General features: G+C 43.6%; 1 protein-coding gene across 1 annotated transcript in view; it reads left to right on the top strand.

Annotated features, from left to right (window-relative positions):
* SNX4 (sorting nexin 4) overlaps positions 1 to 17,287 on the top strand; it is an 85,924-nt gene that overhangs the window by 45,933 nt on the left and 22,704 nt on the right. The window contains exons 7-8 of the mRNA XM_062209215.1: positions 7,686 to 7,758; positions 12,577 to 12,638. Coding sequence (XP_062065199.1) covers positions 7,686 to 7,758; positions 12,577 to 12,638 — 135 coding nt within the window. The remainder of the gene's footprint in view (positions 1 to 7,685; positions 7,759 to 12,576; positions 12,639 to 17,287) is intronic.

The following is a 17,287-nucleotide window of genomic DNA, read 5'->3' as shown; positions in this document are numbered from 1 at the left end:
AAGAGACAGAGACAAAGGTCTTCCTTTCCATTGGTTCACTCCCCAAATAGCCGCAACAGCCGGAGCTGCACTGATCTGAAGCCAGGAGCCAGGAGCTTCTTCTGGGTCTCCCATGTGGGTGTAGGGACCCAAGCACTTGGGCCTTCTTCTACTGCTTCCTCAGGCCATAACAGAGCTGGATTGGAAGAGGAGCAGCTGGGACTAGACCGGTGCCCATATGGGATGCTGGTGCCACAGGCAGAGGATTAACCTGCGCTATGGTGCCAGCCTCTGAGGTTCTTAATATGTAGAAAAAATCTCTGTTCTAGGTCTAACTGGTCCAATAGTCCCACCATTATTAAAATAAATTTCATTCTATCTTTTCCGAAAGTCCAGAAAACCAGAATGATTGTTTCAAAGGGATTACCATTTGTTCTTCTATTACTTGCTTCATACATGTTTATCTTTCCCCATACTTTACTGTTAAGAGCAGTGAGGAGGACCTGGAACCTCCTCCTTTTATTTAACTGTAGGAGCTCTGTAGATGCTGTTTGTACTGCATTAACTGAGTATTTTTCTTAAAGTCAATATGCCCAAGGTTTATCTCCATTTGTTGAGCTCTATGTTGTTGCCAAGAAGCTAAACCCTCAAGACAGAATCTAAGGAGTAAACCAATCAGATTATATAAATGTTATTTACAGTTATTTAAAACTATACAATTTATTGTGGAAATCAACAGTATCAACCACTCATGTCTTGTGCCACCTTCAGTAGAAGTTTCAGTTACCAAAGGCTTTAGTTGCCAGTTGCCAGGTTTTCTTGACTTAAAAATATACACAATTAAATGATTTTATTTAAATTATATATAGGGGCCGATGCTGTGGCATAGCGGGTAAAGCCACTGCTTGCAGTGCCGGCATCCCATATGGGCGCCGGTTCATGTCCTTGCTTCTCCACTTCCAATCCAGCTCTCTGCTATGGCCTGGGAAAGCAGTGAAAGATGACCCAAGTGCTTGGGGCTCTGCACCTATGTAGGAGATCTGAAAGAAGCTTCAGGCTCCTGGCTTCAGATCAACACAGCTCCAGCCATTATGGCCAACTGGGGAGTGAACCAGTGGATGTAAGACCTCTCTCTCTCTCTCTCTCTCTCTCTGCCTCTCCTTCTCTCTGTGTGTAACTTTGACTTTCAAATAAATAAATAAATTTAAAAAAAAATAAGTCATACATAAAACAATGGTTTTCTTCTTTTAAAAAAAATCCAGAATACAAACGGGCCAATAGTTAAGATTATTATTTTTCTCAGGGTATTCCTTGAATTTCTAATCTGGTTATATCACTTTCCTATGCTGGAAGTATGGATCGAGAGAAGGAATTTGTATAGTGAGTTTTTCTTCAAGGAGCTCAAAAGTCACCATATTAAGGATACGTTCAAATGGACAGGGAGGTAGGAATTTGAAGTGTGGAAATCAGAAAAAGAGGAGAGTGATTAGTAGACTGACATATTTTAGGAGTCACTTGGACTACCAGAGCTCATTGAATTCTTTCTCTTTCTGGGCTTACTCTCAGGTAATGTTTTACAAGTGCAAATATAGTAAAATTTGTAGAACTGGAAATACTTTCAGTGTAGTAGGGTAGAGAAAATTTAAAGCCATGTGAAAAAATAGAAGAGCAACGTGAAATAGATAACAGTTGGACTCCAAACTTTGTTTGAACCCTTGAACTTTGAGATTGGAGAGAGATATTAATAAAAAACAAACCTTGATGGAGGTTATTTTCTTTTTCTTTTCTTTTTTTTTTTTTTTTTATTTTTGACAGGCAGAGTGGACAGTGAGAGAGAGAGACAGAGAGAAAGGTCTTCCTTTTGCCGTTGGTTCACCCTCCAATGGCCGCCGCGGTTGGCGCGCTGTGGCCGGCGCACCGCGCTGATCCAGTGGCAGGAGCCAGGTGCTTCTCCTGGTCTCCCATGGGGTGCAGGGCTCAAGGACTTGGGCCATCCTCCACTGCACTCCCTGGCCACAGCAGAGAGCTGGCCTGGAAGAGGGGCAACTGGGACAGGATCGGTGCCCCGACCGGGACTAGAACCCGGTGTGCCGGCGCCGCAAGGCGGAGGATTAGCCTAGTGAGCCGCGGCGCAGGCCGATGGAGGTTATTTTCAAGATGAGTCTTGGGATGGATGTTGTGGCACAGCAGGTTGGGCTCCTGCTTAGGATGCCCACATCCCACATCAGAGTGCCTGGGATTGAGTCCCTCCTATGCTTCCAATTTGACTTCCTGTTAATGCACTGGGAGGTAGCAGATGATGACTCAAGTATTTGGGTCCCTGTCACCAATATGGGGTAACCAGATAGAGTTCTTTGCTACTGGCCTCGGCCTGGCCCAGCCTCAGCAATTGCACGTATTTGGGGAGTAAAACAGCAGATAGAACATATCTCCTCTATTCCCCTTCACCGTTACTCTGCCTTTCAAATAAATAAGTAAATAAATAAAACTTAAAAAAATTAAAAATAATAAAAGATGAGCCTTGAATAACTGATGAGATTTGGTTAGGGGAGGCATAAGTCCAAGCTAAGAGAGATGACTGGCCGGCGCCGTGGCTCAACAGGCTAATCCTCCGCCTTGCGGCGCCGGCACACCGGGTTCTAGTCCCGGTCGGGGCACCGATCCTGTCCCGGTTGCCCCTCTTCCAGGCCAGCTCTCTGCTGTGGCTAGGGAGTGCAGTGGAGGATGGCCCAAGTCCTTGGGTCCTGCACCCCATGGAAGACCAGGAGAAGCACCTGGCTCCTGCCATCGGATCAGCGCGGTGTGCCGGCCGCAGCGCGCTACCGCGGCGGCCATTGGAGGGTGAACCAACGGCAAAGGAAGACATTTCTCTCTGTCTCTCTCTCTCACTGTCCACTCTGCCTGTCAAAAAAAAAAAAAAAAAAAGAGAGATGACTAAAAGGTAGAAGTAGGGCCGGCGCCGTGGCTCAATAGGCTAATCCTCCACCTGCAGTGCCAGCACCCCGGATTCTAGTCCCGGTTGGGGCGCCGGATTCTGTCCCGGTTGCCCCTCTTCCAGTCCAGCTCTCTGCTGTGGCCCGGGAGTGCAGTGGAGGATGGCCCAAGTGCTTGGGCCCTGAACCCCATGGGAGACCAGTATAAGCACCTGGCTTCTGGCTTCGGATCAGCGCGGTGCGCCGGCCACGGCGGCCATTGGAGGGTGAACCAACGGCAAAGGAAGACCTTTCTCTCTGTCTCTCTCACTGTCCACTCTGCCTGTAAAAAAAAAAAAAAAAGTAGAAGTAGAATATGGAGAATTAAGGGAAGCATAGATCCTGTAGTAATTTTTTTTTTTTTAAAGATTTGTTTATTTGAAAGGCACAGAGTTACAGAGAGAGAGAGAGAGAGAGAGAGTGGTCTTCCATCTACTGCTTCACTCCCCAAGTGGCTGCAATGGCCAGATCTGAGCCAATCTGAAGCCAGGAGCCAGGCGCTTCTATGTCTTCCACATGGGTACAGAACCCCAAGTACCTGGGCTATCATCTACTGCTTTCCCAGGACATAGCAGAGAGCTGGATAGGAAGTGGAGCAGCCAGGACTCAAACTGGCGCCCATATGGGATGCCGACATTACAGGCAGCGCCTTTACCCACTAAGCCACAGCGCCAGCCCCCATAAGATTGTTGTAAGAATAGAAAACACAAGAAAGGTTGGTTGAGGCTCCACAAACTTACAGTTTTATCAGAATCTGCATTTATTTGTTTATTTTTATGTCTCACAATCAACAATTTAAGATATGTAGTATTTCAGAAGGGAAGACTTGCATCATTATCTCCCTAGTCTGAGCTCTTTCTAAATTTCCTCCTATCACTTGAAGCTATAGCATTTTAACATTATTATATATGATTTGTATTCTTTACTCTAAGAATATCTCATTCTTTCAGGTAGGATTTCATATTATTTATTTACCTGAGAGGAAGAGAGACAAGCAAACAGATCTTCCATCCACTGGTTCACTCCCCAAATCCCTTCAGTGGCCAGGACTAGACCAGCCAAAGCCAGAAGCTAGGAACTCAGTCCAGGTCTCCCATGTTGGTGGCAGGAACCCAATTACTTGAGCCATCACTGCTACCTTCTAGGGTCTCTCTTTGCAGGAAGCTGGAGTCAAGAGCCAGAGGCAGGCAGTGAACCCAGGCACTGAGATAATGGGACACAAGCATCTTAACCTGTGACTTAACTGCTAGGCAGAAAGGTCATTCTGTGCTCCTTATTTCAGTGTGTAGGCATTGCTAGATTCTGAGTTGGGCAAAGAACTTTGAGTGTCATTCTCAGAAAAATTAATTTCTTCATTTCTTAAATTTCTTCATTTAATATATGTTGTCATCTAAAACTCACTGGATTTTTCAGTCTTTAGATCTTCTGATTTCCCAGTAAGCATGATTTTTCCAAAGATGCACATTTTGTCTGTCACCTAGGTAGTTAGAAACTTTTAGCCATGTGGTCACCTGGGAATGCTGTAAACTCTTGCCCCAACATACACAAAGCAGATTGTGCCATTCTGTCAGTCAGATTCAGAAACTGAAGTATGCCTTACACATTTCATGACCAGAGAAAGGACCTTTGCTTTCAGCTCCAGAAACCTGTTTCTCCCAGTTTAAGTACTCTTGAGTCTTAACTTCATATTCTTACAGATTTTCTTGTCACCTAATATGAGAACTAAGAATTTTCTAGCCGTGCCAGCTCCAGAGTTGGGAAGGGTCGTCAGGAAATCTAATCAAATCTGGAGAAGCTCCAGAAGGCCTGCTTCTAGAGAATGTCTTACTCCTAAGCCCTGCCACCAGCGAGAGCTATCCAGGCAGATAGGATGTAAGGAACTGTTAGTCTCTTGACACTTGAATTCAGATTTTAACTTCTAAGGGAAAATTATTCCAGCTCAATTCTAATTGGCTGTACGTAAAGAAAGTTTGTAAATTGATAGCTATTGAAAGGTCAGATAATACAAAGCTTCATTCCTGTCCCTACCTATACATCCCTACTCCTTTTCCCCAGAGATTAGATTGACATTAATTTTTAGTTTCATATCCCTTCATAGTTTTACACTATAAATGCAAACAAAAGTCTAAGAATATGTTTACTTTCCATCTGGAATATAAAAAGGGAGATCAGACATGGTTTTTGCACCCTCCCCCAAGTGACATGCCAATCTTTTTTTTTTTTTTTTTTTTAAGATTTATTTTATTTATTTGAAAGGCAAAGTTACCAAGAGAGAGAGGTCTTCTATCTACTGATTCACTCCCCAAATGACCGCAAAAGCCAGTACTGGGCCAGGCCGAAGCCAGGAGCTTCTTCTGATCTCCCACATGGGTGCAAGGTCCCAAGCACTTGGGCTACCCTCTTCTGCTTTCCCAGGCACACTAGCAGAGAGCTGGATTGGAAGTGGAGCAGCTGGGACTTGAACCTGCACCCATATGGGATGCTGGTGTTGCAGGCTGGAGCTTAACCCGCCACACTACAGTGCCAGCCCTGCCAATCTTGCCAGCCCTTTTATACCTGAATTATGTTTTTAGCTGAAGAACTCTGCCCTGAGGGGAGTAAGAGTAATGATCAAGTATTTTATTATGATCAGATGTCCTCAGCCTTGCTAGAGTTACATACATGGTGTCTGTGAAAAGTTCTGTAAGCCACATTAAGGAGTTTGAACTTTGTCTCAGGATCTTTGTAGTTTAAAAGCAGGGGAGTGGTGTAGCTTTGGGCTTTTGGAAGGCCATCCAAGCAGGGTGGGCGGTAGTTGAGAGTGGTGTGGGAGTGAGTGGACTAGCAGGTGAAAAGTGGTGGTGCTGATTTGAATCTAGACTATTGGCTGAGCAACCCAAGAAAGTGAGTGGATTTGGGTAACATTTAGAAGTGGAATCCACAGGCTAGGTTGTCAGTAGAACATAGAGGGTGAAGGAGAGGGGCAGGAAAACAGATGACACGTGAGCTTCATTATTTTGCATAGTAGGCAGTTCACGAGGGCAGTTTTGGGGGACAGAGGATGACAGATTGAGCTTTGGATAGGTAAGCAAGTACAAATGTCTGCTAGTCACTTGGTTGTATAGATTTGGAGTTCAGAACAGAGATTTGGGCTGAAAGTAGAAATTTGGGATTCTGCAGCATGTAGCTCCTAAGTGTGAGGTGTTATGATTGACAGGTGTATAAAGAATGGATAGATTAGATTAGCAGATAGCTGAGAATCTAATTCTTAAGCTTGAAGAATGCCAACACTTCCAAGTTGTTTTCAAAAGTGTAACCTGAGAAGTTCCACTGTGCAACTCCTGTGGGCCTCTGTGTCATTGTAGTTACTTACACTCCTCGAGAGACTCTCAGTAGTTTTCAGCAGAATCTATGCACACTTAAGTTAGAGATGTAAGAGATGGGTGAAGGGAAGGAGAACTGCAAAAGGGACTTAAGGAGCGGCCAGAGAGCACAAGGAAAATCATAAGACAAGAACATTGATGTTAAGAGAACAAATGGTTGAGAGGGAGGGCAATGTCAGCTGTCATACTGCCGAGAGGATCCGGTAAGAGGAGGGCTGAAATGCACTGTTATTAGCAGGGTGAGAATACTTGGTGACTTAGCAGGAATATTCTCCACTGTAGTGCTGGTGGCAGGAGCTAGGTTCTAGTGGGCCAAGCAGTGAATGAGAAGGAAAGAAGTGGTTATTAGTGGGGAGTTAATGCTTGGTTTTAAAAGTTAAGTATGTTGTCAAGGAAGTGTGTATATTTTAATCTGGGAAGAACTGAATTATCTTGCTAATGAAAAGGAGCTTGTAAAGAGGGAAAATTAACACATACACATATGGAGTATAGCTGGCATAAACTCTAGAGTGTTGCACGGGAAGGAAGAAATGATATAGATATGAGAAAGTGTGTGAGTTGATTGGTATGAGGTAGTGGTAGTAGTTCCCATTGTTTGGAGGGTAACAGGTGGTGGTCGCAAGTTTCAGAGCTTTAAGGACAATTGCAGTTAATGAATTAGGGAAACAAAGATTACCAAGCAGCGTTAAGGCTGAGGTTAGGCCGGTGCCGTGGCTCACTTGGCTAATCCTCTGCCTGCGGCGTTGGCACCCTGGGTTCTAGTCCCGATTGGGGCGCTGGATTCTGTCCCGGTTGCTCCTCTTCCAGTCCAGCACTTTGCTGTGACTCGGGAAGGCAGTGGAGGATGGCCCACGTGCTTGGGCCCTGCACCCAAATGGGAGACTAGGAGGAAGCACCTGGTTCCTGGCTTCAGGCCGGCTGCAGCGCACCGGCCGAAGCGGCCATTTGGGGGGTAAACCAATGGAAGGAAGACCTTTCTCTCTGTCTCTCTATCTCTCACTAACTCTGCCTGTCAATAAAAAAAAGGTTGAGGTTAGAGGCCAGAAGTTTATGGTTTTACATTAAGATTTTTGGCACTAAAAGTTTTTTCCTGCCTTTTTGTTTTCAAAGTAGTTTTTCATACCAGCAAACGTTATCTCAGTGCCAGGGTATAAATTTTTAAGTGTGACATCTTTTCTTGGCTTTCAACATAACTAAAGAATCATTTTATTTTAGAATTTTTTGATTTTATATTGGTATGTAAATGTTCAAGGCCACAGCAGATGATTAAGTAAAATCAGTTTCATTATTCTCAGGAACTACTGTTTTATCTTTCAGCATTTGACTGCTTTTTTTTTCATGAGAAAAAATGATTATTTGTTTCCTATTCCAGGCGATTTACTGAACTAAAACACTACAGTGATGAACTGCAGTCTGTCATCTCACATCTTCTTCGAGTCAGAGCTGTAAGTGCTACCCGAGAGCGCTCTGACACATATTTATAAAGAAGTGGCTCTCATGTTGTTATATTTTTAAGTAATGGTTGGTATTTATGATGAATAACTGGTTTTACATTCCAGTTTTTAATGTTTCATTATTCATATTGCTTTTTAGAAGAAATGTGATCCAAAACCATTTAATAGAATTAATAAGCTTAAAAAAAAAAGTAATAAGCTTGAGTGTTGGGCCAATTATAGTCCACAGTAATGTATTAGATGCTATATGAAGCAGGGTGGACTGAATATGATTAACAATAATGTGTTACATACTATATGAAGAGCTAGAAAACAAGAGCTTATGGGTCCAAACATAAAGAAAAGAACCTGGAAATGCTAATTATTCTAACTACTTGATCGGTTAATTTACACTGTATACATGTATTTAAATAATGTACTGTACCCCATAAAAAGGTACAAGTATTGTCTATTAATCAAAAATTTCGGGGCAGCACTGTGGTGCAGTGGATTAGCGCCCTGGCCTGAAGTGCTGGCATCCTATATGGGCGCCAGCTGCTCCACTTCTGATCCAGCTCTCTGCTATGGCCTGGGAAAGCAATACAAGATGACCCAAGTCCTTGAGCCCCTGCACCTGCATGCGAGACCAGGAAGAAGTTCCTGGCTCCTGGCTTCAGATTGGTGCAGCTCCGGCCATTGTGGCCAATTGGGGAGTGAACCAGCAGATGGAAGACCCCCCCCCCCCTCTCTTTCTCTCTCTGTCTCTCTGCCTCTCCTCTCTCTGTGTAACTCTGACTTTCAAATAAATAAATAAATCTTTTAAAAACAAAATTAAAATGAAATTTAAAAATAAATGTGAAACATTTTGTGTCACGTGGTTGGGAATCGTATAGTTGTTACATCTTGTCAAAAGGCCTACTATTTCAGTGTTGGAATGTAAATAAGTATAGAATCTGAGATCCACAGATAGCATCCTGTTTTTGTTTTTGTTTTTTTTTTTTAAGTTTTGAAGATAGACCTGCTGTGTCTTTATTTTTTTAATTAATTAATTTTTTAAATATTTATTTATTTATTTGAAAGAGTTAGAGAAGGAGAGGCAGAAAGAGAGAGGTCTTCCATCCTCTGGTTCACTCCCCAATTGGCCACAACAGCTGGAGCTGCACAGGAACCAGGAGCTTCTTCCAGGTCTCCCACACAGGTGCAGGGGCCCAAGGAATTGGGCCATCTTCTACTGCTTTCTCAGGCCAGAGCAGAGAGCCAGATTGGTAGTGGAGCACCCGGGTCTTGAACAGGCAACCATATGGGATGCGGGCACTGCAGGCAGTGGCTTTACCCGCTATGACCCAGTGCTGGCCCCAGCTTATGGTTTTTTTTTTTTTTTTTTTTTTTATTTGACAGGTAGAGTTACAGTTAGAGAGAGAGAGAGAGAGAGAAAGGTCTTCCTTCCGTTGGTTCACTCCCCAAATGGTTGCCACGGCTGGCGTTGTGCCGATCTGAATCCAGGAGCCAGGTGCTTCCTCCTGGTCTCCCATGCGGGTGCAGGGGCCCAAGCACCTAGGCCATCCTCCACTGCTCTCCTGGGCCACAGCAGAGAGCTGGACTGGAAGAGGAGTAACCGGGACTAGAACCTGGCGCCCATATGGGATGCCGGCGCCGCAGGTGGAGGATTAACCAAGTGAGCGATGGCGCTGGCCCCCCAGCTTGTGTTTTAAAACTTGAGAGTTTGGTGTTTTAAGAAATAAAAACAACAAGCAGAAAAGGTGGATGGCATTAGAGGAAGAACTGAGTTTGGAACTTGTCTCTGCCATTTGTTGAATCGTTCAGGAAAATCTAGTAACTGTTCAGAGCTTGTTCTTTTTGCTGGAAAATGGGATTAAAATCTGCCTGGCACCTGGTAGGTATTTTCTTGCTCAATTTCATAGCAGCCCCTTGAAGACACTGTGATTGTCCCCATTTTGCAGATTTTAAAACAGGCAAATGAAGTAAAGTATTTTGTGTAATATCATTTAATAACTAGATATATGGAGCCAGAACTTACAGCTGATTCCAGATTCCATTTCTTAACCCTCTTACAAATGACAGGTTGACAAGGGATGTGAATTCATGTAGAGGGAGGGGAAGAAGACTGACAGTCACAGAGCCGCCCCACTTGTGGCCAGGAATCTTGGAAACATCTCATCTTCACAAAGTCATTTCTACTTCAAAAGAAAGATGCAATTTTTAAAAAAATTTTTTATTTATTTATTTTTTTTGACAGGCAGAGTGGACAGTGAGACAGACAGACAGAAAGGTCTTCCTTTTCCGTTGGTTCACTCCCCAGTGGCCGCCACGGCTGGCGTGCTGCGGCTGGCGCACCGCACTGATCCGAAGCCAGGAGCCAGGTGCTTCCTCCTAGTCTCCCATGGGGTGCAGGGCCCAAGCACTTGGGCCATCCTCCACTGCACTCCCGGGGCACAGCAGAGAGCTGGACAGGAAGAGGAGCAACCGGGACAGAATCCGGCGCCCCGACCAGGACTAGAACTCGGGGTGCCGGCACCGCAGGCGGAGGATTAGTCTATTGAGCCATGGCGCTGGCCAGAAAGATGCAATTCTAAGGCTAGGAGTGGCCTAGAAAATTTTCCAAAATCAAACCCTAACCTCAGAAGGAGGTGAAATTTGAACTCATATTTGTCTGACTTCAAGTCTCTTATTTCCTGCTACCCTATGCCACCTCTCTAAGAATATAGGGATAACCAGTGTAAAGAGGCGCCAGTCTGTGTGTCCAGATTTTAAAAATAACGTCTTTTAGTAGCATGTCATAGAACCTTGTTCCTCCCAACTTTAAATATCTACTGTTTAGTGAGGAGAGAGGGCATTCTCAGTTCCAAATGATGTGAATTGGGAAAGATAATTGCATGAGGTTGTCTGATTCCTTCTGTTGGCAGTGCATTTGTCCAATGTCAGTCCTCCCAGAACAGTTGTCTGATGATCGATTTGCAAATAGAAGGACTTCTCAACAGAAAAGAAATTTTATAGCAGAATAGACTAACCAAGTACAACAATCTTTTCTTGGTATCAATATTCTTTTTTTTTTTTTTTTTTTTTCAGGATTTACTTATTTAAAAGTCAGACACACACAGACACACAGATCTTTCATGCACTTTTTCACTTCCCAAATAGACACCGCAGCTAGTGCTGTGCCAGCCTGAAGCCTGGAGCCTGGAACTCCATCCTGGTCTCCTTCATGGGTGCAGAGGCCCAGGGTCTAGGGCCATCTTCTGTTGCTTTCTCAGGAGCATTAGCAGAGAACTGGATGGAAGCAGAGCAGCCGAGACTCAACCTGGCACTTGGATATTGGATGCCAGCATTGCAAGTGGAAGATTCCCCTGCTTTGCCATAATACCAACCCCAGCAGCAGTAGTCTTAATTACTGTTGAATCAATCTGGTTTTAGATTTTTTTTCTAAAGATTTAATTTTTTTTTAAACTTTTATTTAATGAATATAAATCTCCAGTGTACAGCTTATGGATTACAATGGCTTCCCCCTCCCATAACTTCCCTCCCACCCGCAACCCTCCCCTCTGCCGCTCCTTCTTGCCTTCCATTCACATCAAGATTCATTTTCAATTCTCTTTATATACAGAAGATCAATTTAGTATAAAGATTTCAACAGTTTGCACCCACATAGACACACAAAGTGAAACATTTATAAAGTCAGAGAGAGAGGGAGAAGGGGAGACACAGAAAGGTCTTCCATCCTCTGGTTAATACCACAAATGGCTGCAATGGCTCAGGCTGGGCTAGGCCAAAGCCAGCAGACAGGAACTTCTGGGACTCCCACATGGGTGCAGGGGCCCAAGCACTTGGACTGTCCTCCATGTGCCATGCTTTCTCAGACACATTAACAGGGAGATGGATTGGAAATGGAGCAGCTGGGACTCAAATCGGCACCCATACGGGTTGCTAGTGTTGCAGGCAGTGGCCTAACCTGCTGTACCACAATGTTAGCCCCTGGTTTTAGATTCTGATTATTCGTGTTTTACTCCCCTGCCTTTTTGGCCTTTCCTTTTCTCTAGAAATGATAAATTTTGGCCTATAGTTTGTAGTTTTTCTAAGCCTCAACTAAGCTTGATGAGATGTCTAAATACCCAACAAGGAATGCTTGTTTTGTAACTACTCAGTGGAATTTTATGTGACTACTTAAAGTGGTGTTTATTAAAGGTGATATTAAACTGCTGGGGAAAATACTACTATTCTTGGCTATAGGAAATTGTAAAGCAGTAATTAAAAACTATAAAAAGAAATATGAATGAGGCTGGTGCCATGGCACAGTAGGTTAATCCTCTGCTTGTGGTGCCGGCATCCCATAAGGGCGTCGGTTCTAGTCCCAGCTGCTCCTCTTCCAATCCAGCTCTCTTCTGTGGCCTGGGAAAGCAGTAGAAGATGGCCCAAATACTTGGGCCCCTGCATCCACATGGGAGACTGAGAAAAGGCACCTGACTGCTGGCTTCAGATCGATGCAACTCCGGCCGTTGCGGCCATTTGGGGAGTGAACCAACGGAAAAAAGATTTTTCTCTGTGTCTCTCCCTCTCATTGTCTGTAACTCTACCTCTCAAATAAATAAATAAAACCTTAAAAAAAAGAAATATGAAGCATATGGTATGATAAATATGGGAAGATTGTACTAGTTTTTTTTATGATAATGTTTTCTGGAGATAAAGTTTTTTTCTTCTCCATATTTTCTAAATACATTAAGCATGGACTTTTTTGTTGTCTTTAATAAGATGATTTTTAAAGTAATCTGCATAGAACTTTAACCTAATAGCAGTTTCTATTAAAATTTATTTCAGAGAGTAGCAGATCGACTCTATGGTGTATATAAAGTGCATGGGAATTATGGGCGAGTTTTCAGGTAAGGATTGAACATATTTTTTTAAAAAATTATTTATTTATTTGAAAGTTACTACAGAGAGAGAGAGAGAGAGATCCTCCATCCCCTGGTTCATCCTCAAATGATCATAGCAGCCAGAGCTGGGCCAGGCTCTAGCCAGGAGCCTGAAACTCCATCCTAGTCTTCCACATGGGTGTCAGAGGCCCAAGCACTTGGGCTGTCTTCTGTTGCTTTCCCAGGCACATTAGCAGGGAGTTTGATTGGAAGTGGAGCAGCTGGGACACCAACTGGCACTCATATGGGATGTCAGCATTGTATGCAGCTGCTGGCCCCACATTTTTGTTTATTTTCATTTGAGAGAGAACACTCCTTTCTGCTAGTTCAACCCCTAAATGCCTGCAATAGCTGAGGGGGCTGAAGCCAGGAGCCAGGAACTCAAGCCAGGTCTCCCACATGCATGGTAGGAACCCATTAGCAGGAAGCTGGAGTCAGAAGCCAGAGTGGGGAGTTGAACCCAGGCACCAGTAGATTTCTTAATCACTAAGCCAAATACCTGCCCCAGTACTTTCAAAATAAATAATTGTTAACTTTTTGTCTAAAAAGATTAATTTTTGAAAACATGAATGTGGAGAGTATGAGATTGTTTTTCAGTGGTATTCTGTAGAAGTGTTTTCAAGTGCTTGCTTTTTATTTTAAAGTCCCTAAACCAAAAGTCCTGAGGAAGTTCAATATATTGAGCAATAAAAAGCAAACCTGTCTGAGGCAAGTCGTGGGCCTTTGTTTCCTCGCAGAATACCTAAGATTACATTGTCTGTCAGTGTCTTAGAGAATTACTGGCTTTCTTTTTGTCATTTATATAGACTGTTATAAGATGAGTTTTCAGTCTTGAGATAATTGTAGTGATAATTTGGATATTTGCATATATAACTTGCATTTTTTTAGTTATCTTTGAACCATTTGAGAATTTTTGTGTATGTCATTATTTAGATTGTAACGTTATATAAGTTATTATCACATCTCTTTATAAAAAGGAAAATGTCCTTGCTGATGTTCCATTACATGTCCTTTTGATTGATTTAAAAATATACCTCAGGTTACCTCTTATAATATGGAATGCAGTCAAATGGAACAAAATGCAAAAGGAGCAAAAGCTTGTGCAGTGAAAAGTCTCCTGGCCCCTGTCTGCTGACCACGCAGGTCTCCTCCTCTGAGATAACTACTGTTAGTTTCTTAGTTTCCTCCATGCCCTCCTAGTAAAATGTGGAACTATAAATGCAGCATACAATTTTTTTTCCCTTTTTTAAAACACAAAAAGGGAGCATATCGTATGCATTGCTTTATTTGCTTCCTTTACCTTTTCCACCTAAGAACTGTTCTCCATGGTACAGTAACTGAGTTGGGTTTGATTGAGCAAGAGTGTCATAATTCAGTTAACAAATCTCTTCCTTGGTTATGATTTACAGTCTTTCAATATTGTACTTAATACTACAATAAATATTGTTGTATGTCGTTTCACACACATGGTATATATGTAGAATAAAACTTTAGATGTGGAATTCCTGGATATAAGGACTAAGAAGGCAGACTGAGCTATGAGTGAGAAAGGTTGCCAAAGTGGGAGAAATTAATGAAAAGGTGAACATTCTGTAAGTAAACAATGAGTGGCAATTATACTTAAAGAAGATTTTTGTGTGTTTGTCTATTTCACATACACGTTAGCCATTCAGTGGAGAAGCCAGAGAGATGGTCTAACAGAAGTGCAGTCATGGGAGTGGGTAAAGAGGGACCAGACAGGCTGGCTGCATGCCACTAGGACACTGAAAACCTGGAAAACAAAGCAAACTGTAAATGCCCTTGTTCCTTATGTACCTCTGTGCAGAGACCAGGGTGGACGGCAGAGCAAGGGGGAGACCAGGCTGCAGGAAGAGCAGAGGCATGGGGAAGTACACCAAATCCGTCAGCACTGTGTAGAGAGATACTCTTTTTTTTTTGACAGGCAGAGTTAGAGAGACAGAGAGAAAGGTCTTCCTTTTCCATTGGTTCACCCCCAAAATGGCCGCTACAGCTGGTGCGCTGCACTGATCCAAAGCCAGGAGCCAGGTGCTTCCTCCTGGTCTCCCATGTGGGTGCAGGGCCCAAGGACCTGGGCCATTCTCCACTGCACTCCTGGGCCACAGCAGAGAGCTGGACTGGAAGAGGGGCAACCAGGACAGAATCCGGTGCCCCGACCGGGACTAGAACCCAGGGTGCCGGCACCGCAGGCGGAGGATTAGCCAAGTGAGCCTATAGAGATACTCTTAATAGACTGCATTTCTTAGCCTCAGAAGAAGCTTGTGTGACAGGACAGGCAGCCTTTGCCATGCAGGGATCTCCCCAGGGGCCAAGGTGGGGCTGGCCCAAGCTAGCTTCCAGGAGTTGGAGAAGAGGCACACCCTGAGAGTGGGTGAGGTGGGGGAGCAGAGGAAGGGCTGCAGTGTCCCTTGGGCTCTCAGTTGGGAGATGAAAGGTCTCCTGGTTTTATTGCTTCTTTGTTTTGTTTTCTTTTTTCTTTTTTTTTTTTTTTTTTAAGATTAATTTATTTATTTGAAAGGAAGAGTTATAGGGATGGATAGGGAGAAGCAAAAAGAAAACTTCCATCTGCTGGTTCACTCCCCAAGTGGCCACAACAGCCAGGGCTGGACCAGGCTGAAGCCAGGAGCCTCATCTGGGTCTCCCAGGTGGGTGCAGGGCCCGAGCACCTGGGCCATCCTCTGCTGCCTTCCCAGGCGCATTAGCAGGGAGTTGGAACAGAAGTAGTGCAGCCAGGACTTGAACTGGTGCACACATGGATGTGGGCACTGCAAGCTGCAGCTTAACCCACTACGCTGTAGTGCCAGCCCCTCCTTTTATTTTCTTAGAGTAGATTTTTGTATTATTCATGCCACGAGTTGTTGATAATGTTTGTTGGCTCCAGGTAGAGGAGTTCTTTTACACTCTTCTTGAGTCCAAGGTGTTCTGCAGCTGCCTTCCCTGGTTATAGCACCTGCCCTGACTTAGCATCAGTCACAGGGGCATTCCCCATTGTGGTTTATGGGACCTGTCCCTGTTTTCACTAGTTTCTTGCTCAGCTAGGAACTTTCACATCTACTTGTCTGGAAGTACACCAAATGTAAGAGAACTTCAAAGAGTTCTTCTGTGGGAAAATAGAATTAAAAGATGTTTATTTTGATGCCAATTTACGCATCAAAATGCACATTTTCTATGAAGACCCCTGTACATAGGTGGGATTCACTCTGCAGAAGACTTACAAAAAAGGGGAAAGGAACTTCAAGTTCTACCATGCACTTAGAGCTAATGAAAGCTGTCAGGAACTAATAGCCTAAGATGTATTCTGTTAATTGAACATTTATTTAATTCATAGAGTTAATCCATATGGAAGCAACCAGAAGAAAACATCTCTCCCAGAATCAGTATTATAATTCCTTTCAAGGGATTCCAGAAAATAATACAGGCAAATTTTTTTCCAAAAAGCATGTGCAAAGGCTCGTGATCAAAAATGAAACTCATCGTGTATCTCATGATGGGTATAAAGCTCACTAACACAAGGATGTACTTTCCTTTTATGTTTTGACTGAAGGCATGGTAAGTGGGGGTGAAGGGCCCTTTTGACTAAGAAAGCAGAAGTAAGAAATGTTGTAGGTTGGGATAAACACATGGAGCACTGTACTGGCAGCCAGTTCTAATCTCAGCTCTGTCTCTGATCAGCTGTCTGGCTTTGCGTAAACCATGTTTGGTCTCAGAGCCTGACTTTAAGTCTGGATTTAATTGTGGTGTAGGATGAGGACAGTGATTTTCAAATCCCTTCTAAGCATAGTAGTTTATGTTTAGATGAAATCTTATACAGAGGTATATACAAGCAGAACATTTTTAACAAGACCTGCTTAGGGCTGGAGACTTTCCCTCTCCTTATCCATCCCTGATGAATGCCGCATTCAGTGACTAAATTTAGCTGTAAACTTCTATTCTGGTTGTAACTCATAATGTTCTTTTGTTCCTCTCATTAATCTTGACAATGGGATATTCTTGGGAGTCCTTCCCTTTCTTTCTTTAAATGGAATTGTAAAATACTAGAACAGGAGGGACCTTGGTAGTTCTGTAGTTCAGAGTTCTTAACGCAAGAGGTGAGGACAGACTGCAGGTTGTCTGAAGTCCCTGCAATTGTATGTAAAATTTTGTGTTTGTGATTTTTTTTTACGCCTTAGGAAAAGGATACATGGTTTTCATCACATGGTACAGAAGGTCTATGACCCTTGTGGATGTGTTCATCTATGACCATTACCCTACCAGTACTTTAATAATACAGTTTTGCCTCTTAGAAATCAGATGCTTGGTGGGTGTTATGGCGCAATGGGTAAAGCCACTGCTTGGGATGCCTGCATCCCATATTGGAGTGCTTGGGATTGAGTCCTGCCTCTGCTGCCATTCTAGCTTTCTGCTTATGTGCACCTTGGAAGGCAGCAGGTGATGGCCTAAGTTCTTAGGTTCCAGCCACCCATCTGGGAGAGCCAGACGGAGTTCTAGGCTCCTGGCATTAATCTGGCCCAACCCTGGCTTGTTGTAGGCATTTGGGGACTCAACCAGTAGGTGGAAGATCTTTCTGTGTGTGTGTGTCTCTCTCTCCATTAGTTTGC

Source organism: Lepus europaeus, chromosome 2 (genome assembly GCF_033115175.1).
Source record: "Lepus europaeus isolate LE1 chromosome 2, mLepTim1.pri, whole genome shotgun sequence".
Lineage (NCBI taxonomy): Eukaryota > Metazoa > Chordata > Mammalia > Lagomorpha > Leporidae > Lepus > Lepus europaeus.
Note: the sequence above shows the minus strand (reverse complement) of the source record. Positions and strands in the feature narration are given on the sequence as shown.